The 21,568-nt window shown below is 39.6% G+C and overlaps 3 protein-coding genes and 1 pseudogene across 7 annotated transcripts; 2 read left to right on the top strand and 2 right to left on the bottom strand.

Annotated features, from left to right (window-relative positions):
- Positions 1-84: 84 nt before the first annotated feature.
- Positions 85-2,877, bottom strand: LOC137718714 (Pentatricopeptide repeat (PPR) superfamily protein). Its single transcript, XM_068458256.2, has one exon. It carries the CDS (start codon positions 2,740-2,742, stop codon positions 430-432), a length of 2,313 nt encoding a protein of 770 aa, XP_068314357.2. The 5' UTR covers positions 2,743-2,877; the 3' UTR covers positions 85-429.
- A 3,314-nt stretch (positions 2,878-6,191) lies between these two features.
- On the top strand, positions 6,192-13,613 carry STI (AAA-type ATPase family protein). The gene is made up of 6 exons (XM_068457406.2): positions 6,192-9,084; positions 9,285-9,501; positions 10,108-10,656; positions 11,510-12,215; positions 12,830-12,914; positions 13,016-13,613. Exons 1-6 carry the CDS (start codon positions 6,910-6,912, stop codon positions 13,121-13,123), a joined length of 3,840 nt encoding a protein of 1,279 aa, XP_068313507.2. The 5' UTR covers positions 6,192-6,909; the 3' UTR covers positions 13,124-13,613.
- A 679-nt stretch (positions 13,614-14,292) lies between these two features.
- LOC137718213 (2-C-methyl-D-erythritol 4-phosphate cytidylyltransferase, chloroplastic) lies at positions 14,293-19,192 on the bottom strand. Of its 3 annotated transcripts, none has more exons than XM_068457714.2 (12): positions 18,881-19,192; positions 18,663-18,751; positions 18,481-18,561; positions 18,224-18,279; positions 17,725-17,804; positions 17,515-17,597; positions 16,725-16,802; positions 16,081-16,149; positions 15,357-15,425; positions 15,234-15,280; positions 14,680-14,770; positions 14,293-14,499 (listed from the first exon to the last, which is right to left on the bottom strand). In XM_068457714.2, the coding sequence occupies exons 1-12, from the start codon at positions 19,023-19,025 to the stop codon at positions 14,425-14,427; spliced, it is 963 nt and encodes a 320-aa protein (XP_068313815.1). In that variant the 5' UTR covers positions 19,026-19,192; the 3' UTR covers positions 14,293-14,424. The 3 variants fall into 3 exon arrangements, with proteins under 3 accessions (XP_068313815.1, XP_088554340.1, XP_088554341.1); XM_088698214.1 differs by having other exon boundaries at positions 18,663-18,745; positions 18,875-19,164; XM_088698215.1 differs by lacking the exon at positions 16,725-16,802 and having other exon boundaries at positions 18,663-18,745; positions 18,875-19,164.
- Positions 19,193-19,360: 168 nt separating this feature from the next.
- LOC137717741 (NADH dehydrogenase [ubiquinone] 1 beta subcomplex subunit 3-B pseudogene) lies at positions 19,361-20,782 on the top strand (annotated as a pseudogene). 2 transcript variants are annotated; one of them, XR_015965047.1, is made up of 2 exons: positions 19,361-19,724; positions 20,545-20,782. The product of XR_015965047.1 is annotated as an NADH dehydrogenase [ubiquinone] 1 beta subcomplex subunit 3-B pseudogene, transcript variant X2 (transcript). The 2 variants fall into 2 exon arrangements; XR_011065823.2 differs by having other exon boundaries at positions 19,364-19,729.
- The last annotated feature ends 786 nt before the right edge of the window (positions 20,783-21,568 follow it).

Genomic DNA, 21,568 nt, shown 5'->3' on the forward strand with positions numbered 1-21,568 from the left:
GTTGGAGATGGCCTTACAAGCCTTGTCCAAGCCAAGAGGCAATGCATTTACAAAGAGGGCAGGGCAGGGCGAGAGAGCAAAACATGTCTAAAGCATAAAGTCTCATTCACTATTTAATCCTTGTTTTAACATTCATCCATTTAAAACAGTACACATCAATCTCAATTCCCTAGGGATTGCAGAGGCAATCGAATCAATGGTGTTCACCAGTAGTTGGACAACTTACTTGCTACAAAAGGTTCTCTCCTAAATCAGAAAAATTCCCAAACTACATTGCTGAGAGCGAGAATGCAGTAATCTACCTGTACAATGCGACAGGCTGGCCTAAAAGCCGAGGATATTGCTTTGCCATGTTGGCACATTTGCTATGAGCAATAGCCATTTGGTATGTCCTCATTAGCATGAAAATGGAAAATTTATCGAAACCCGTTACCAATAATCTCCGCAAGAACACACCCCATCACTGAAACAGTGGAACCTGTTATTATCCCTCAAAATAATTTTCCTTCCCTCCAACTTAGATATCATCTTGATAACTGTGTGGCAATCCCAGCACACCCTCAGATTCTTCACTACCCTAATCACTGCCTCTGCATCAGTAACAAGAAGAGCGAAACAAACTGCCAATTTTTCACTATGGGTACCCACCATCTCTTCTTTCTCTTCCTCCTCAACATCTCTGAGCACACAGGTCTTATCAGCCATGTACCCAGCATTTCTCATTTTCCTCCCTAATTCTGCCAATAGCCTATAAATGTCTTCCGACCGCTCATGTGATCTGTCTCCCACAATGAACTTGTGCATCTTGCCTTTGTATTCAACCCAACTCCACCCCGTTGCTTTCTTCACGCCTATTTTTCTCATTGATTCTCTAACTCTCACAACATCATCCCACCTACCCGCTGAGGCGTATATGTTTGAAAGTAAAATGTAATTCCCTGAATTATGTGGTTCAAGCTCAAACAGCTTGCTTGCAGCAAACTCCCCAAGATCAATTCTTTTGTGGATTCGGCTAGCATTTAAAAGAGACCCATAAACTCCAGCATGCGGTTCCTTCAGCATGCCATCGATTATTTCTTTCGCTTCATCTAGTTTGCCCACTCGACCTAACAAATCAACCACACATGCATAATGATGTACATCAGGAGCTTTGATTGACTCAAAAACCTTCCATCCTTCTTCTAACAACCCTGCATGGCTACATGCTGTAAGAATACCAATATATGTTACACGGTCTGGTTCAATAAACTCTCCCTTCATCTTCAGCAGTAGTTTGATGGCTTCCATCCCATGACCATGAGCTGCAAACCCTGCAATCAATGTGTTGTAGGAAACCACGTCTCTTGTTTTCATTTCTTGGAATGTCATCTTGGCATCTTCCATGCTTCCACATTTAGAGTACAAGAATATCAAGGAATTATATCCTGATACACTTAGCTTGATATGGTGTTTCCTGACAATACTGATGACCCAATTACCGATGTCTAAGGCCCCAAGATGTCCACATGCTGAGATGACACTCACCATAGTTACCTCATCTGGTTTGAGACCATCAGCAGCATTAATCATATCTTTAAAGAGATCAATTGCAAGAGCGGACTGCCCATTTTGAGCATAACCAGAAATCATCGAGTTCCATGAGACAACGTCCTTTTGTGGCATCTTATCAAAGAGCTCTCTAGCAGCAGCCAAATCCCCGACCCTTGTATATGCTGATATCATGGCATTCCAGGTAATGGTGTTCCTATACGCCCCCAATTCATCAAAAATTTGTCTAGCAGTCTGGAGGCTCCCACGCTTTGCGTACATATCAAGCAACGCCGTCTTGGAAAAATAGCTTAAATGGATCTGCTTTTGGTTGAGCTTTTGAACAAACGAATCAGCAAGGGAGCAATCACCGCATGACGAACATGATGAAATGACAATTGCCCAAGTAGTTTCATTTGGTTGATCTCCGGAGTTCATCATGTCATCAAACAATCTTAAAGCCTCTTCAGGACATCCATTCTGAGCATAAGCCGAAAGCATTGCATTCCAGGATACAACATTTTTCAGCGGAGTTTGATCAAAATACCTCCTTGCGTTCTCCAAATCCTTGATCCTAGCACATCCAGTAACCATGGAAGTCCAAGTAACAACGTTCCTTTCGGGCATCATATCGAAGAGTTTGCAGGCATCATCTTTATTCCCCCACTTCCAGTAGCCAAAAATCATATTATTCCAGTCCGCAAGAGTTGAGTCATGCATTTCAGCAAACAGATATCGGGCGTGCTCAACTGGGCCGTATTTAGCATAGAAGGCCAGGATGGCATTGCGCACGTAGTGATCAGAAGCAAGACCTAACTTGCGAACATGGGCATGGAACTGAATGCCGGCACTGCTGGCTGACTTGATCAAGACCGGGTAGACGAAGGTGCCGATGGTTAAGTCAGAGCGCTGCTGCATTTCTCGATAGAGAGAAGCAACTTGATCAGAGCCTCCTAAGTTGAAATTGGAATTGGAGTAGTACTTGAACATGGAGGTGAAGACGTGGACGTTGGGGCGAGGCATGGAGTGGAAGATGAGGCGGGTATAGGAGGGCGGGGCGCGGAGGCGCGTGCATTGGGAGATGAGGAGTGAAACCCACTGGCACTGGGTGTGATGGTGGAGGGAAAGTTTAACGAGGAGGTGGGCATGAAGCTGCCTGAGCTGGCTCAAATTGCAGAGTTTGTATGCTAAACTCTCTAACTCTGCCAATGACATACTGTTACTGACATACACGCCCAATCCAATTTCCAAACATATAATTCAAATATAAGTTAAGTTGGACTGTCACTAGAGAAGCAGGAGCTGCAGGAATCACACTCACATGGGAGTTTTGCAACACCTCTGCACTGCACCGACTAGACCACTGACCATCAATATATTATGGTGCCTAATTTAATGGATATGCTTACGTGTGGCTAAAATAATTTAGTTCAAATTTGTTTTTAACGAAAATCGAATTTAAGATTTATCACTTATAAATTAAGAAAAATATCACTAAACTGTACTACTAAACAACAATAATTAATGAGTTAACACACCAAATCTTTTTATTAATATCCTTAAGATTTTATGTATATGATATGTCTATGTAACATATATTTATGTTTAAGGATTGTTGATATTTGGATAGGTCGGCTTCAAATCAAATTAATATTACTTCAAGCCAACCCACTTATTGAATTGGCGATTAGGTTTCTACCCAATTATTATTATTATTATTATTTTAAAGTTTACAACCCAATGAATTTCTGTGACATCTCGTCCCGAGATTATTAAAACGTACATGTGAATTGTCAACTTTGCCCCTAGTTCGTTTTTTTTTTGACGTAATTGGTTGTTTTGTGTGTTGGCATGTCCTTGGGCCACACACACACCCCCACACCTGCACCAACTTCTGTCTCTCTCTCTGTGAGTTCCCCGAGCCCCATTCCCTTTCTTCTTCTTTGAAAACGTACGGACAAACCCCAAAACCCCTCAAACCTTAACAGATCGAGGGAACCAAGTACACCATCAAGCTCGTGAGGCTGAGAGGAGTCCAGTGGTACCATTTTCAGGTAAGGACTTCGACGTTTTCACGTCGATTTTACAAGCTCCGTTTTAGTCACTGTTCATGCAAGATTAATCTAGTTAGTTTTTGGACTTTTGAAGCTTGTAGATGTGTTGGTGAGGTTCCAAGGAGCTTGGGAGTGCATCGTTGGACGGAATTGGACGTCGGAACCACGAACTGTAAGTTTGGCCGAATTTTCATATTTTTGGAAAGTTTGATCCCGTTGTTTTTAGGCCCTAAAACTTGTCCAACATGGTAGATTATGATTAGGGCTTCATTTTGGTATAAATTACGTGAAAAATAGATGAAAAACGAAGGAGAATAGTGAGTTTAAAGTTTTCCCAGTTTTCCGGTGACCGGAGTCCGGCGAGGGTAGGCCGGAGAAGAAACAGGAATATTCCGTTAATTTTAACGGAATATTCCTAACGGCAGTAACGGTATCCGGTTAAGTTTAACGGAATATTCCGGAATTTTAACGGAATATTCCTGACGGCGTCAATTGACACCGTCAGTGTGCATGGCACGTGGCCGCGCGTGGGGGCGCGTGGGGGCGCGTGAGAGGTCCAAAAATTATTTTAAAAATATGGTTGTGATCCTGAGGTTGTGTAGAGCACATTGGTATATTCATTTGTCCATTTTGAGCAATGTATGAGAAGTTATTACGAGAAGTTGGTTATGTGCTTTAAAGTTAACGTTTTTATAGTTATTTCGCATATAGGTGACACGTACCCCGAGGACGAGCGTTCGCACTCGAGGCAGGGGGGCTACGACCCTTCCACATACCAGTGAGTGGGCTTTTGGTTTTCCGTAAATACCTATATACATTTATGTTCCCAGAAATTGTTTAAAAAGGGGTTATTTACATTATGCCATGCACTTTATTATTATCGTTTGTGCATAATTGCATGCATTAGTAGAGGCTTGCATATACATATGCATATTGGGTGCTGTGGACGCACAGGTAAGTGCCAGGTAAGTGGTATTCATATTTACATTCAGCAGTAGTTTGAGATGCTTAGAGAGCTCATAACCTGCACCCCCGGTGTTAGTGCTCCCGCCCTGAATAGGGCACAGTCCTTCACGTGATGTTCACCTCCCGCACCACACGCTCAGCTTGGATCCAAGTTAGGTGCACAGTCCTGTCGTACATACCACTTTAGGTGGTTCCTACTCGTAGGTGACCCGCGATTATTCGCACAGCCTTCACGTGATCGTAGCACTAGAGCGTTTATATGTATTACACCCAGGCCTGTCGTACAGACCACTATAGGTGGTTCCGACTCGTGGGCAGGTTCAGTTATTGAGTTTGAGATTTGAGCTCTATATGCAGCCGTACAGGTCACGTTAGGTGACTCCGGCTGCCAGATTATATGTTATCGTTATGAGATATACCTGAGCACTTGCATATCATTATGAGGTTCCGACATGGCATATTATTGAGCATGTTTGGCATATTTATACATACGTATATATGTTTATTTTCTGGGAAGTATACAGGTTTTACGGCGAGGGGTTAAATTATATTTTGCTTAATGGTTTTCAAAGAGCTTTGTTTTTGCCCACTCACGCTTTTGTTTTGCGCCCCTCCAGGTTCTAGTTGTGTAGCAGTTTCGGTGGTATTCCCAGAGGATTCTCCCGGCTTTTCTGACAGATACTCACCAGCGTAGGGTCACATTCGGGTGCACTTTTATCGCAACTTTTCTTTTGGACTGCTGTAGACCTGCTCTGAAATTGTCTTTCACTTACGCTAGCACTTGTTTAGTACTTTGTATGCTAGGTTTTAATTATTCGTACTTTTATATTATTACTTTATTGGCTTCCGCACGTGCACATGGCTACGTCACCTTCGTGTGACGGCCAGCACGCCCTGATCTCGGTCGGGGTGTGTCAATTTCGGTTGGGTAATGGCCTTTACAAAATTCATAATTTTTGAATTCGTTAAGTGACATAATAGGTAGCCTAAGTTAGTATCGAATTTGCCATTCACATGATTCGAAACTAAGACCTCTCACTTCTAAGTGAAGAAAAATATCACCAAACCGTAGTACTGAGTGACTACAAAATTCATAATTTGAGTAACATGAAAATGCAAGATTTGTGCAAAGAAGTTTCTTAATTTGGATATGGTAGTGAATTGTGAAAGATCTTTCAACTTAAAAAAGAAAGAACTGACCTTGTAACTATTTATTTTATTTTATTTTAAAGATGGATTTATCAACAATGATAAAATATATGCAGGTAAATAGAAAGTGAACGTTATAAAAATTTATAATTTGAGTATCGTCGCTTGTATTTTTTTTATTAAGATAACGTGTTAAAGTAATAAATACATAGATCTCATGCAAGAGTAAAGGAAAATGCAAGATTTGTGCAAAGAAGTTTCTCGATATGAATATGGTATAGAATTGTGTAAGATCTTTGAACTTAAAGAAAGAAAAAAACCCGACCGCGTAATCTGTGGACAAGACAACACCTACGGAAATGTTTTTGTGCAATGCAATACAACGTAACGGAGAGGTACAGGAGAAGAGCATCCGTGTTTGGGGGGAGTTTTCTAGTTTTCATTTTATTTTTCCGTTTAGATATTATTAATTAATAATTTGATACGAGAAGTTGAGAGACAAAGACATAAGTAGAAGAGCCTCCTCACCCCACGCTTCACGGCTTACACAGAGACTGTCACTTATGTTGCGCCACACATGATTTTTCATTTTTTTAATTTTTTTTAATTTTCTGGTTTAGAGATTCAAGATTTCAATTATTTCATTTTGAGGCGCCAAGTAAACCCTAATAAAACACAAACAAAAACACAGAAAGAAAGAAACTGTTTGATGCAGAGAGAGAGAGAGAGGCAGGAGAGGAGAGGAGAGTAGAGGAGAGCTATTTATTGTATTATTTACAAAATTGCATTCCTTGAAGATTGAGTGTTGAATGAAATAAATCTGTCAGATCTGAACCAGTCATTCATTCTTCCTTCTTCTCTTAAACAGATCTGCACCTCCAGTTCCTCCACCCTTGTGCAAATCCCCATTTTCTTCACCTGTCTACCACCGCCGCCCCAACGTTCTGCAATTTCCCAACACCCCAATCACCTTTCCACTACCACCCTTCTGGACTTTCGGAGGGTCTTTATAGCCGTTTTTCCCGGCCTCCGGAGGGTAAATGAAGCTTCTTTGTGCTCTGTAAGATTGGGATGTGGGTTTCTTCTTCTTGCTTCTGAGTGATCATGTCAAATGCTTTTCTTTTCATTTTCAACTTAAAATCAAAGCCTTTTACTTCAAATTGAATTCGATTCATTCATATATATATACATACATATATGTGTATATCTATATATGAAAATGTCGTCATCAGCAACAGCAGCAGCAGTGGGGGTCTCTGATCCAAGCCAACTTCACTTGAAGAGGGAGCTCACTCAGATTCGAAAAGCCGCCCGCGTTCTTCGTGATCCTGGCACCACTTCCTCCTGGCGCTCTCCGCTCGCCTCCTCCTCCTCTAGATCTGCGGCCGTGGCGGCAGCTGCCCAAGCAGCTATCACTACTGCTAAAACAACTACTACTTCCACTTGGAACAACAACAACAACATTGGGAATAATAGAAATGGCAGCGACAGGAGGGTCTTCTTGCACAACTGGAAGAACTCCAAATCCTCCTCCAGAAACGATGACTACAACGACGATGAAGATGATGATGAAGATTACAATGATGATGATGGCATTTACGTTATTGAAGATGGCATTGATGCTTCTTCTTCAGTTGCAGACTTGAGTGTTGATGATAGCTTGAGTGATGCGCGTACTGGAAGAGGAGGAGGAGGAGATGGAGGAGATTCGAGGAGTGACACTCAGACTCACAGCCGCTCCTCATCCACCATGCTCCGGCGTAGATATGCACACCTTTTGCCTCCTCGCAAAAACACTAACAAAACAAGTAAGAAAACCGATGCCCACTCCGACCTTTTATCCAAATATCAGAAGAAAGAGTTATTTCTTGGTAGGAACAGAAAACTAGTAGTGGACGGTCACCCAAGATCATCCGCCCGCCGTGACTTGGTCGACCAATCTGAAGACACCGAAGACTACTGCAACTCGGAGGATCTTAGGCCAATTTCAGGGGCTTCCCCATTATTGCTATCCAAACTTAAGCACAAGAATTGGCCTCACTCCTCCTCTAAGTTTAGGAGAGATAATAGTATTCCAAGAGAGGACTCTTCCTATTCTTATAGCACCCCTGCATTGTCAACTAGTTCTTATAACAGGTACGCTGGTGTTCGCAATCCTAGCACTGTTGGATCTTGGGATGGCACTACAACTTCCATGAATGACGGGGATGATGAGGTTGATGACCACTTGGAATTTCCCGGCCGCCAGGGATGTGGGATTCCTTGTTATTGGTCGAAAAGGACACCCAAACACAAAGGCATGTATGGAAGCTGCTGCTCCCCATCGCTTTCTGATACTTTGAGGAGGAAAGGAAGTATCATATTTTGTGGAAGTCAAAATATTTACCCTAGACAACGTCGATCATCATCAGGTTCCAATAAGCAGAGAATTGCATCTAGAAGTGCTCAGGGCGTCCTTCCATTGCTTACCAATAGTGGTGATGGTAGGGGAGGATCATCCATAGGAACTGGGAGAAGTGATGACGAGCTTTCCACGAACTTTGGGGAACTTGATTTGGAGGCTCTGAGTCGATTAGATGGAAGGAGGTGGTCGTCAAGCTGCCGAAGTCAAGAAGGGTTGGAGATTGTAGCTGTGAATGGAGATGGAGAAGAGGAAGGCTCACCAGAAAATATTAGGAGTTTTAGCCAGAAGTACAAGCCAATGTTCTTTGGTGAGTTGATTGGGCAAAATATTGTGGTGCAATCACTCATAAATGCTATTGCAAGGGGTCGGATTGCCCCTGTTTATCTTTTCCAGGGGCCCCGCGGAACTGGAAAAACATCAGCAGCCAGGATTTTCACTGCTTCTTTGAATTGCCTATCTCCTGATGAAAATAAGCCATGTGGCTTTTGCAGGGAGTGCTCTGATTTTATGTCCGGTAAGAACAAGGATCTAATGGAAGTTGATGGCACCAATAAGAAAGGAATTGACAAAGTTAGGTACCTATTGAAAACTCTATCAGCAGCACCCCCATCAGCATCCTCGAGGTACAAGGTTTTTGTGATTGATGAGTGTCACTTGTTACCTTCTAAGACGTGGCTGGCATTTCTCAAATATCTAGAAGAACCGCCACAGAGAGTTGTCTTCATATTTATAACAACTGATTTGGACAATGTTCCCCGTACGATACAATCTCGGTGTCAGAAATACCTCTTTAACAAAATTAAAGAGAGTGACATTGTGGCCAGGTTAAGGAAAATATCTGTTGAAGAAAACCTGGATGTTGAATCAGATGCACTAGAATTAATTGCTTTGAATGCAGATGGTTCACTTCGCGATGCTGAAACTATGCTGGATCAGTTGAGTTTGCTGGGGAAAAGAATTTCAACATCCCTCGTGAATGAACTTGTGAGTTTGCTCAACAAATGGCTTCTTGACATGGTCTACTTCAATTTACGTTCACCATGCTACTAGCGATTTATCCTGCTTATTAAAAGAAGATAAAAGATGGATAGCTACTGGCAATATCCAAATAGCTGAATTTACTGTTTACAAACTTAAATTCAACTTTTCTAAAATTCATTAATCTAGTGCTTTGTGTTCTACAGGTGGGAGTTGTTTCTGATGAAAAGCTACTGGAACTTTTGGAATTAGCAATGTCATCAGACACTGCAGAAACAGTGAAAAGGGCCAGAGAGTTGATGGACTCCGGGGTAGATCCCATGGTTTTGATGTCTCAGTTGGCCAGCCTAATCATGGACATCATTGCTGGAACCTACAATATTAATGATATCAAACATGATTCATTCTTTGGTGACCGCAATTGTGAGTGCATCCCCTTAGTTTTCAACGCTTATAAAGTTGTTTGTACTATTGAACCAGTTGGAGTGTGATGTGGAGATAGTACCACAGTTAGCTAGATAACACAAATTAGGTCTGCTTGTCCACCCTTTCTGTATTTTCTGGTTTTTTCTTCTTCATGACAATCGTTTCTTTATAAAAACTAAAATAAAAATGGATTCAAGCAACACACATCTTCCCTATATGTGGTTGGTGCCATGATCTATCTGTTTTCTTAAAATACATTTAAGGATTGATTGGATGGCCATCTCCTCACCATAACCAAGTTTTTCGTAGATGTATGGTGCTGTTAGTGCATGTCCAGATGGTGTTTCATCCATAGGAACACTTTAAGTTCTCTTGAAGTTTTATTTTGAAACATTCTGATCTATGTAGACTAATACTAGCTAGTATACTTTATAGAAAACAATAACTTTATCAATCCTGGAGACACATAAAAAATCTCCACTGACCGTTTATTATTTTGAATGAATTGTTGTTGGGTTATATTAAACTGTATATTTTGTACAGTAAACTCTTGTTTATGTTTAATTTTAGTTATTCTAATTATGGTTGGCTTCCATACTTCAGTGGCCGAAGCAGAACTGGAGAGACTAAAACATGCTTTGAAGATTCTTTCAGAGGCTGAAAAACAGCTTAGGGTTTCAAGTGAGCGCTCAACATGGTTTACAGCGACTCTATTACAGCTTGGTTCAGTGCCTTCTCCAGACCTTACTCGCTCATGCAGCAGGAGGCACAGCAGTAAGACTACTGAGGATGATTCGTCCAGTGCTTCAAGAGAAGCTGCCACCTACAAACAGAAGTCGAATGCCCAATATATGCTTCATAAATCAATTTCCCATGCTTCTGTTCAAAAAGCACTAAATGGAAATTCCAACCATCAGGGAGATTCATTGTTGCGAAATAACAATGCCAAGCCCTTGCATGGCCATTTCACGGACAGTGGTGCCTCAACTCCCTTGCATGATGATGTTACAACTGGAAATGCAATCCTCAGATGTGCTAACTCGGAGAAGTTGGAGGATGTCTGGGCACAGTGTATTGAGAGATGCCATTCAAAGACATTGAGGCAACTACTACACTCTCACGGAAAGCTAGTGTCTATATCTGAAGCTGAAGGTAATCTCTTAATCTCTTTATACACTTCATTCATCTTTGCTTTTTAAAATACAATGCACTAAATGATATGGACCTTTCTATAGAAGTTTCTGCAGTAATTTTGTGTCAATTGGGGAAACTGTGCGTATGCATAATGCAGAGATGTTGGTTGTGGTGTCTGAATAGCATTCTTGTGGAACTGATGGTTATTTGTACATAATTTTACTGTGACACTGGTGTATTGCTTCGTGCTAGAGCAGGATGTACTTGTTTTATTTACATAAAAGGAAATGGGGGGAAGTGGTGGGGGAGGAAGAAGAATACAAGTCAGGTGGTCATACCATTTCACTTTCCCATAATTCCCATTCAGTTTGTTCACTGAAGTTCACAGTGAACAAACATAGGATCTCATGCTTGCACTTGATACAAGATACTGATGTGAAGCTGATTTCAGGTCCTAGTTTACGAGCTACACATATCAATTTTTGAGACCTGCCCCATATGATGAACTTATGGAGTGTATGCTGATTGTGCATGTTTCAGTTAAGATTGGTTCATGGAAAAACTACCAGTTTTGCCCCGAAATACCCCATTTTAATATATAGGTTTAAACTAATGGCAGAAATGTTAGGACAATGGTGGGCTAGTTGACAATTAACTCTGAGCTTTGTTAATAACTAGGTGTTGGGGGAATATAAAAGAAAGAAAATAGTAGTCTGAGCATTACAAAAAGTATTATTTAATTGGCTAGGTTTTGATAGTTAAGCTCAACAAGTCCTTCACAACAAGAAGCCTTGCGTGTGCTTTCTCTATAAATGTATATGTTCTTTTCCTTTTCTTTCCTTGTTTAAATGGATTTTTTTGTTTTGTTCAGGTGTTCTGGTTGCTTATGTCACATTTGAAGATGGAAGTATCAAATCTAGGGTAGAAAGGTTTGTGAGCAGTATCACAAATTCGATGGAAGTGGTTCTCAGACGCAATGTAGAGGTTAGAATTGTTCACTTGCCAGGTGGAGAGGCTTCTCTAAATGGTCCAAGTCCAGTTCACTTACAAGGAACCGTGGCGGCAATTCTTAGGGAAAGGAAAAGAGTCGGATCAAATGCCACAGATGGTTACTCAAATTGCTCTTTGTTTCTTGATGAGACCCACAAGTCCACTTCTGATTCATCAGACGTGATTGCTGAAGGCAATGGCCAAGCAAGTGTTACAAGAGAGAGCAGACAGGAGATTCCAATGCAAAGGATAGAATCCATTATTCGTGACCAAAGGTTAGAGACTGCATGGCTACAGGTGGCAGAGAAAGGCACTCCTGGTTCTTTGAGTCATTTGAAACCTGAGAAGAATCAGGTCCTGCCGCAGGATGGCACTTATTACGAAGATCAGATGGAGTCATTGAATTCAATGAGGTTGTCCTCTCAGCATGGGGAAGATGGATTAAACCCTGAAGTCAAAATTTTGAAGGTTAATAGTGGAAGGGACGTCCTGAAGGACCCGTTAGGTAGAAGGGTTGACCGTTATCCTATGTCCCCAAGTTTACTACATGATAGTAACTTTGTGGGAAATTCCAACAAAGATAACCAGTGAGTATTTTACTTCTTATTACCGGAGTATTTTGATTAAGCTCTTTTCTGCTCCCTACTTGACTTAAAAAACCAATAGTTACAGATTTATGGTGAACAAAATATGCTGCTTGAATTTAGTGAAAGCTTAGCTTGCATCCGCATTGACAAATATTCTAAGATATAAGTACTACATATTCTGGTGATCATAGAACAATGTATGTTGGAGTGATCATGGAACACTGTTAGTAGCTACTGATGTCATAATAATTTAGGATACAGGCGTTAAATTAGCTTAAACTGCAGACGCTGGCTTTTACATTGTTATATGGAATTTCCATTAGGAAGAAATGGCACACGTTGAATTGACTGAATGCTAAAATTCTTCCTTGGGCACCAAATTGGATTAGAAAACAGAATCTCACTTTGATGCTCTATTTTCATTCAGTCAACAGGGGAACTGCAATTTCAATGGATATCACTTTTGTTGCTCTTCTATATATTTTAATTGTCTTTTTAATTGGCCTATTGAAATGCATTATTTCATGTAGTGGTATTCTTTTCTTTTGTTCAAATTTTGATGTCTGCATTTTTATATAATGTATACCACACTCTCATTCTTGGTATTTGTTTAGGGGTGATGAATCGGGATCTGGTAAAGGAGGAGGTTGTAGTGGATTTTTCCATTGTTATAAGACCAAACCTCGTAAAAGAGGAAAGGTAGGCTGTTATTACAACTTTCTTTAGATATTTGTAATTTGATTCTGGAAAACCTGTTTGACCTGAAAAGAACCTCACTGCATATTTGTCTATGTAAACAGGTAAAGGGGGGGACGGCTGTTCAGGCACGCAAGGGCAGACGGTTTTTATTGTTTGGGGAGTGTGGGAAGAAGTCAAGGAAAACAGAGAGCAAACATAATACAAGGTGAAAATGAGATTTGTAGTTGGACGTCGGGAGTGGCGGCTGCGCAGCTGCTCTTTTGGCTGGTTACATAATTTTTTCCTCGTGTAATTTCTGTGCTCCAGTAGTGCTTGAGCGAGGCATTCTTCTGAGAGGATGTGAGAGAGAGAAGTAAAACAGATGATGTAAAGGTTTGCGGTTATCCATCTCCATTCAATTTTCATGTGGTCTGAATACAAATAAAAATGGTAAAACCTTGAATTGGTATCACTCATGTTAACTGATTTTCTAGCCTTGATGAGCTCAGGTAGGTTTTCCGAGATTCTTCAGGCTCATTGCTTTTGCGTCTGAATGTTGTGCTTGGGATGGTGCAAGTAAACCTTCAGATATGATGGTTTCATCTTAAACATGTAAATCCCGACAGCCGTTCATTCAAAAATGTATTGGATACGTTATTGGAATTTCATTTTATTAACTTGGCCTTCAATGTAACAACATGGCTGCGAAATCTTGCTCAATTGATTCACGTTCCCTGTGATGTATGATGTATCCATGGATCAGTGTTTGCGGTCCTTGTTAAAATACATATTAGGTTAGCTTTTTAGTCAAAATAGTCTATGAGAATAGCCTAACTCTTCACCTTAGTTTTTTATATTTAAAATCGATAGAGCTGGTCCTGAGTTTGTCCGTCGACAATTATTTTGGTTATTTTGTGAAAAATCTTTGTTAAATGAGAATCAAAATGACAAAAATTAAGAATATTTTTGTCATTTTCTACTTATCTAACAGAGATTTTTCATGAAATAATCAAAATAATTGATGGTGGATAAAATAATTGTCAAATATTTTATTTTTTGTAACCAAAAACTATTTAGTTATTTTTATTATGTTTGGTTAGGACTTTTATTTTTATTTTATATTAGTAATAATTTACTCTAAATTAATCTCAAACAAAAAGAGATTCAATCTCTGGTGCAGAGGTCCCTTACCACAGAGTTATTCTCAAGTTCAGTTTTGGTTTAATTACGAATGATATTCAGCTTCTAATCAGGAATCACACACTCAAAAGCATGTTCAGGTGAAACATGACAAGCTCCTTAGCCTCCATTAATCACAGTATCTTCTCACAATTTCTACACAATTAATTTTAACTCATAAATATGATAATTTCTATTAGAACAACAAAACTACAAGCACTTGCACAAAATCACACCCCCTTTAATAAATTTTTTTGGATTTAAATGATTTTTTGGCTTTAGTTTCGCCTACACAAAGGAAAGAAGAACGAAAATACAAGCACTGGCACAAAATCAGCATACAGAGAGACGGCTATTCAGAAGAAGACTTTCCCGAGCTCATACTTAACATTCTTTCCGCGAGTAATAAATCATCCGGCGTTGTCACCTGCAAAACACCACCACAATGTTTGTAATTCAATGAATCACATCCTTTGATATTATGTGTTACGTTATAGAGACTGAATTTCCAAATACACCGAGAAACGTTTACGTCAGAGACTGGCACTGGACTGCTTAATATTGGTTTACAGTAAAGAATCAAGCTTCAGTTAGGATGTTTCACTACCTTGATGTTGGTATAAGATCCTTCGGTGATGTACACCGGATGCTGAAGGTGCTCCACAATAGACACGTCATCCGTCACTTCAAGGCCTTCCCTGTGGAAAGTACAATATGTTCAGAATTTGTATACCAAAAATATTTAAGATCAAACAACAGATATAATTACAATTACGAGCCCACATGAAATAAGTAAACGATGGAGAAACCTAGAGATGACCAACAAAATATTATGTCTCACTCGTACGTTTTCCATTCACTGGAAAATTGAAGAAAGTTAAAAATTGAAAATTGATGAAAGTTGAGGTTCCACCATCAAACCAATTCGCAATATGGGGAGTGGCTCAATCATTTATAAGCACATGCAGGTCCCTTCTTTCTCCTGATGTGGGATTGATTCTCTCAACAAAAATGCATAACAAGAATCAGCCTCTCAAGGAAACACTCTGGTCTACTCAGTGCCTCAACATTTATCAACATGGACAAATACAGTAGTTATGCATTATTTAACAATCAGTATACAACTAAATTGTGCAGCATGAGTTAGTTAGTGATTAGTACCTATTGACAAGCTCAAAACCCTCTTTGAGTAACTGAGGTTTGATGACCTGTAAGAATTGATCGGCATTCAAAGTTAAAATGTCCTCAAATGATCAACTAAGAGATATAAGTTAAGCAGCAAACCTGGGGTGTCTGCATTTCCCAAAGTGTTCTCCTGTCAAGGGTTTTGACTACATAAGATTCACTGTTTGCCTGCATATAAAAATGGAAAAGAAAAATAAAGCACACGGATAAGCTTATCAAGTTTTGGATCAAACTAATCCATAGACGAAAGTACAAAAAAAAAAAAAAAAAATTCCATTGACAAAAGTAGTTTCATGGATGGAAGTCTTGTTATTTGGACACTGGAGCATTGACAGGGTGAATTGCTAGTTGGTCTAGCAACGTGTGGTTAGACTGGAAAGCAACAATAAAACAAAAGATTCTGCTACCCCCAATTAAGATTGCAATTCTATACACTTCCAATGTGCGCTTTCCGAATTTTAGACTACTATTTCTGTGGTCATGAAGTAATGGCCATCCTAGAGTCAAGGAAGACAATTTCAAAGTCAAGTAATGGTGATCCACCACCGAAGAATGGAACATCGTAACATTGTAAGAAAAGATGGGAACAGAAAACTACCACTATTTGAAAGAATCTTCTGTAAGTTCTATGTCATGTGTCAAGTGTGGAATTGAACTACTGAGTTAAACAAAGCATAATATCCTTCGATGCAACTAAACTACAGGAAAGTGTGAAAACTAGGAGCTTCAAGATACCTATTGAATGCGTTTCACTGAAAAGAAACCAAGGAGATACTAAACGGACACAACTTTAGCATAAATATTACTAAATTGAAGGTAGTACCTCTTTGATTGTAGCTTTTACTGGAACACCAAGTACAGCTGCACCATTTAAGCAACCATCTTTGAGAACCTAAAAGCATACAGTTCCAACTCTGATCATTCTTATAAATAGCTACTGGAAGCGTCCAACTTAAGAATACAAACAGATAAACAACCGTGCATAATTTAAATGTTTTACCCTATATATAAATGCCTAAATCTAGCAACTAGAACCCACATAAAAAATTCCCATTTCTTTTTTTCTTCTTTATTTATTTTTGAAAGAGAGACCAACTATGACTGGACATATTGACACCAACAATCAAAATGTGTAAGGAAACAGCCAACTATGACGAACTATTTAGTTTCAGACACTGATGTATTTCAATAAGTAGCACTGCTCTAGACGAAACAATGTACTCTTGGTGAAATGCATTTCTGGATTCCCTAGTGCGACATATTTCATACACGTTCTTTTCCATATTGAACTCAATTGGTAGCATTGGTCTATAGTATACCTGCCTAAACCATAATCCAAAAGGAACGTATAAGAACATAGTACACTACCTAATGACGATGAGAGGTGTTCTATTAAGTACGTATTGTAAGAGACAATAAAAGCCGATGCACTAGATGTGGGCAGGGAAAGAAATCTACATCTCAAACCTTCTCTACATCTCCTGATGATACCAGAGGTCTAGCAGAATCATGAATACAGACAAGCTCAGATGTCAAATCAATTGCCTGTCCACAAAGTTGTATACTATGATAAGCAGATTAGTTTATGCTTCCCAATAATCATTATATATCACATTTAAGAAAAACAAATAAAAAAAACGAAATCATCTGTAGATATCAATGAGATTTCAAATATCAATAAGAAGAAATCATTGACTTTTATCTCGTTACCAGTCGGCTACAAGGTGCAAGACGAGTACAAATATCTGTTCGCAAAAACGACGAACAAACTTCAAACTAAAAAAATTGAGAGTAGGTCAATGGCACTATCACTCCGGAGATTTGGTCCAATGGCACTATCACTCCAGAGAGTTTTGTTACATACAAGTATTTTTTTGGCTCGTCTTGAAGAAGAATTTCAAAACCTGAAAAAGTTAAATTCAGGCTTGGGGCTACCCATATTAATCTCACATTTCTAACACTGAGGCTTAGGGATTAAAGTGGATATTGTTACAATCCTCATGAGAAGAAAACTTTCAACAAACTTCAAGGACTGGACCAAAGTTTCACCATAGAAGCATGGTCCCGGAAAAAACAATAGACAGCCTTCTCAGTTTCATATATCAAGTAGCTGATGCAACAGACATTGGGATAAAGCAGGTTTCAGATAAAGCAGAGCCAAGAGCTTTACAAAATAAAAGAGACTTCTTTATGATTAAGGAGACTTTTTTTTTTTTAATTCTTGATTTACAAAGGAAAAGAAAGAATCTCTGTGCACCTGGAGTCCATTGTAAACGGAATCTTGTCTTTCCTTCCCTGGTAGTGTGAATTTAAGTTCCTTCTGGATCTTAGGTTTGGCGTCTGAGAACAATACATGACCAACTAAATTAGTTCAAATGTCTCGTGCATCACTACACCCAGTATATAAAACATGTCCAAGCCAAGAGGTAATGTATTTACGAGGAGGGCAAGAGAGCAAGGATTAAACCTTCAAAAACATCCTTATAGGAGGGATCACAAACTACAATTATCTCCCTTACTTCAATCATTTGGGAGAAAGTGTAGAAGCTGCATGGAGTCAGAAATAACAATCAGACGAGCATACGATTTGTATCCCCCGGAAAAATAAGAGAGTAGAAAGTCGATTAATATTTCCCTGAGAGGTGAATAAAAAACCTACACGAGGGAGTCTGAAAAGAATTATTGCAACTAGAAGTATAGACACAAATAGGTCAGGTTTCAGTCACAACAAAGTAACTGTGTCTAGAAAGTTGAAACTGGCATCCAAAGTCTAAAGCACAAAGCTTCATTCATTTTATAATCCTTCTAAAGGTACAGCATGAAAGTACATGTTCGTCATTATAATCAACCAGATAAACATTCAGCTAATTCAGATTAGTAACGCATTGTAGTTGGTTTGGTAGGTCGTGTACAAAAATTAGAAAATTTCCCCAGGTGGGTTGGCTGAGAAAGTGTCAGTCAATTACCTGTATAATGCAATTGGCTGGCCTAAAAGGGGAAGATATTGCTTTGGCATGCTGGCCTAGTTGCACAAACATAAAGAAAAAAACATGATCGTCTGTTGGAATGGGAATGAACGAAAAAATCCATAGATGAAGGTGATGGGGATTCTATTCCATTCATATGCACTATGCAGGCAAATGCAGATGAAGAAGGAGAATGGTTGATGAAGAAAAATGGGGAATGTGACAGATGTGAGAAAATGGTATCCAAGAAGACTAACCCCCATCCTTTTTCCCTGCCCTCCAGCCAAAAGAATCACTGACACGCTCTTCTCTTTCACTATTAGTCTAGACTCTGGTTTCTGCATCATCAAAAAAAAAAAAAAAAAGAATCATTCACGCAAGTGCTGATAATTGTAAATGTTAACTGAACAAAAAAGAAAGGGAAATACGATGATTATACATCTGCATTGACTCTCGCAGAGAAACAAGTGAATGTTGCAATTCGAGTGGGTGGTGCCTTAGCCTTGTGCCTGAAACTGAATTGTTTGCCTGAGAGACAAAAGAAGCACGCAAGCTTATGGCTAATTAATTAATTATCAAGCAATTAAGCATACAAAAGAAATGTTTGAACTTGAATTGAATAACTTATTAATAAGATGAAAAAGACAAGAGCTTTGCCTGCATTTACAATGCCTGTTTCTGCTGCTGCAAGTTTAAGTCTAAGGCCTCCTCCTCCTGCTGCAGACTTTGGAAGTGGTGGGATTCCGAGGTTATCATTTGAAAAAGCCGCTGAGGAAGACACACTGAGACTGAGGACGTCCATGTCTCAACTCAACCCACCTTTCCTTCCTTCCTTGTGCCTCTCTGTCTCTGCAGCACCTCTCTCTATTTTATTCAACACGAGAGATGAGGAGGAATCTGTCTGTACATTCCCTGAACCTGGAGACAAAACACCACTCATCGCTTCTTGTATAATATTTCCTTTTTTCCTTTGCCAGAAACAGAATTATTGTGTATTTACACATGGCAGGTGGGTACTGGGTTGGTGGACTGATAATCACTAATGGGCCTGTACCAAGGCCCAGTATTTCACGATTGTAAGTCCAATTTAAGCCCACCCCCTACCCATCCTTTGTCCTCCCCTCTATGACAAAAACGACGAGAGAGAACAAAACCAAGAGAGAGATTCTCTTGAAGTTTCAACCAAAGCCTAGAACAGAAGAAGAAACAAGAGAGTAATCAATCGAGAAAGAAATGGGTGGGAGTAAGAAGGCGCTGGGGACGACAGGGGAGTTCTTCAGGAGGAGGGACGAGTGGAGGAAGCACCCCATGCTTTCCAATCAGCTCCGCCACGCCACTCCCGGCCTCGGCATCGCTCTCGTTTCATTCGGCGTCTACCTCGTCGGCGAGCAGGTCTACGACCGCCTCATCGCTTCCTCCCCCTCCTCCTCCTCCTCGCATCACGCCCACTCTCATTCTGTCTCTTCAACCTCCGCTACTCACTGAACAAAGAATTCTGCAGGTCAGGTCAGTCTCCAAGATCCAACCCTTTTCTTTTCTAAATTTATTTTCTGCACACACATCAATTAATCAATTAGGGTTTTTGTCTGTTTGCAGTTACAGCTGAAAATGTTTCTCTGTTGGCAATCATTTGTAATTTATAAACCCTAAAAATTAAATTTTACATCTTGATTGTTGTTTTGTTCATCAAATTGGTCCTTATATTATGAATGCAAGGTAGGTATTTGCGGGATCCTGGTCCAATTGGATTTTCATTCTTGCCCTACATATCTTTTTCAAGTCATTGATGTCAATCTTTTCCTGTTTGTTTTTCTGGATGTAGTCTTTAAGTGGTCATATATATAATGTGGGAGTTTCGATTGAACAAGGAAATAGGAACAAGTACAGACATATGATTATGTAGTGTATGCATACACATACATGAAATGAAATGAAACGAACTACTAAACAACGGGCAGCTGTAAAGTTGTTGTCATCTCTCGGGCGATTTGTTTAGCTTCCTTTTAGTGGCAATTTAATTTGGATTTCTCCGCATTGGTTTGTTAGTTTTTGTGGTTGTGAATCTTGAGACTTGTGGTTTTCAAGAGTCGAATCTTCATAACTCCTTAATTTGGAAGGTTCATATTCTTTGAGTGAAATAAGTCTGGACTAGCTCTTTATACGTAAAGCTGAATTGGTGTCTAGGTATTTTAACTGAGACCTGATAAGGCTAGTGGTCACAAGCTAAAGTTGAGATGCAATGTATTTGTTTTCTCTCCTGCATTTCAAAAATATGTATAGTCCTTTTGTGTTTTTTAGTTGATAGTGAGCTGATCTTGCAGATGGGTGGTCGTGCTTAGCAGGAGGAAAAAATTGTGGCGTTTCTTATATTTCTCTGCCCTCTTTCTGCTTGATGTTTGAATAAAATGTTTTCAGTTCACGAGGGCCTTAACGAACTTGAAGGCTGTAAATTTATTCACGCAGAGTTTTAATATGTTGTCGCTGCTCCCAGAATTTCTACATTTGAAGGTTGCATCGCTTAAAGTTTATATTTAGTTTCTATTCGTATGTTCCTTTGAATTGCATATTCTACTTCTAAACTAAATTCATTTTAGGCTTATGATTAAATTTGGTTATGTTATGTGTGTGGTCATTGCCACGGTTCCTAATGCAACCTTTGGGAGTCTAATTGCTTATGAAGACTGAAGAGTTGAGAGTGTTCTTGCCTTCTTGGATGGTAGATAGATATGAAATACAAGCCATGTCTAAGTTCAAATAATAATGAAAACAAGCCTTTACTGTTTATAACGGTGTCACTGGTCGTTTCCTTTTCTAACAACACGGGAAGGTTTTGTGTCTGTTCTGTTTGTTCACGGCGTAAAGCAAGGATCATTAGGGACATAAACTAAGAAGCACTTCACCTTTTTTGTCATTGCATTATGCACAAAATGTTTGGATACAAGTGAGTAAGACATCTTCTGTGTTTCCTTCTTTTTCTCATGATGATCAGACTGACTGGATTAAGAATTTGCCCACTTTTTCATAGTCGTAACTTGAAGGGGTTTGGGACTTTTACAGTCTGTTTGCAAATGTGTAAGCAGGGAAATAGTTTTGGTTGCCACAACAAAAATCCAAGCTCTTCATTCACTCATTCAGTGAGTGAGAAGGTTTCTGACTGTAAATTGTCAAATCCCCTGAAAATTCTATGGTGCTTTGGAGTATTTCAACCTTTAGATGTTGGACGTTGAAAAGTAACCAGAATCTAACTTTAAAAAAAACATTGAGCACCATAGAAATTTCCTACTTTCCTGGATGCTCGTAATCGTACCTTTTATTGATGTCAAATTCTACAGGTGAGCTGAACCT

This window comes from Pyrus communis, chromosome 8, assembly GCF_041283825.1.
Source record: "Pyrus communis isolate YQ-2024b chromosome 8, ASM4128382v1, whole genome shotgun sequence".
NCBI lineage: Eukaryota > Viridiplantae > Streptophyta > Magnoliopsida > Rosales > Rosaceae > Pyrus > Pyrus communis.

Excerpts from the sequence above, each read along its gene's own strand:
- LOC137718714 (XM_068458256.2), bottom strand. The coding sequence starts at position 2,742 with ATGTCATTGGCAGAGTTAGAGAGTTTAGCATACAAACTCTGCAATTTG.
- LOC137718213 (XM_068457714.2), bottom strand. The coding sequence starts at position 19,025 with ATGGACGTCCTCAGTCTCAGTGTGTCTTCCTCAGCGGCTTTTTCAAAT. Across the intron at positions 17,598-17,724 it reads CTATAAGGATGTTTTTGAAG|ACGCCAAACCTAAGATCCAG; the intron begins GTTTAATCCTTG and ends TATTGTTCTCAG. Across the intron at positions 14,771-15,233 it reads GGTTTTGAGCTTGTCAATAG|GGAAGGCCTTGAAGTGACGG; the intron begins GTACTAATCACT and ends TACTTTCCACAG.
- STI (XM_068457406.2), top strand. The coding sequence starts at position 6,910 with ATGAAAATGTCGTCATCAGCAACAGCAGCAGCAGTGGGGGTCTCTGAT. Across the intron at positions 10,657-11,509 it reads GTCTATATCTGAAGCTGAAG|GTGTTCTGGTTGCTTATGTC; the intron begins GTAATCTCTTAA and ends TGTTTTGTTCAG. Across the intron at positions 12,216-12,829 it reads AATTCCAACAAAGATAACCA|GGGTGATGAATCGGGATCTG; the intron begins GTGAGTATTTTA and ends GTATTTGTTTAG.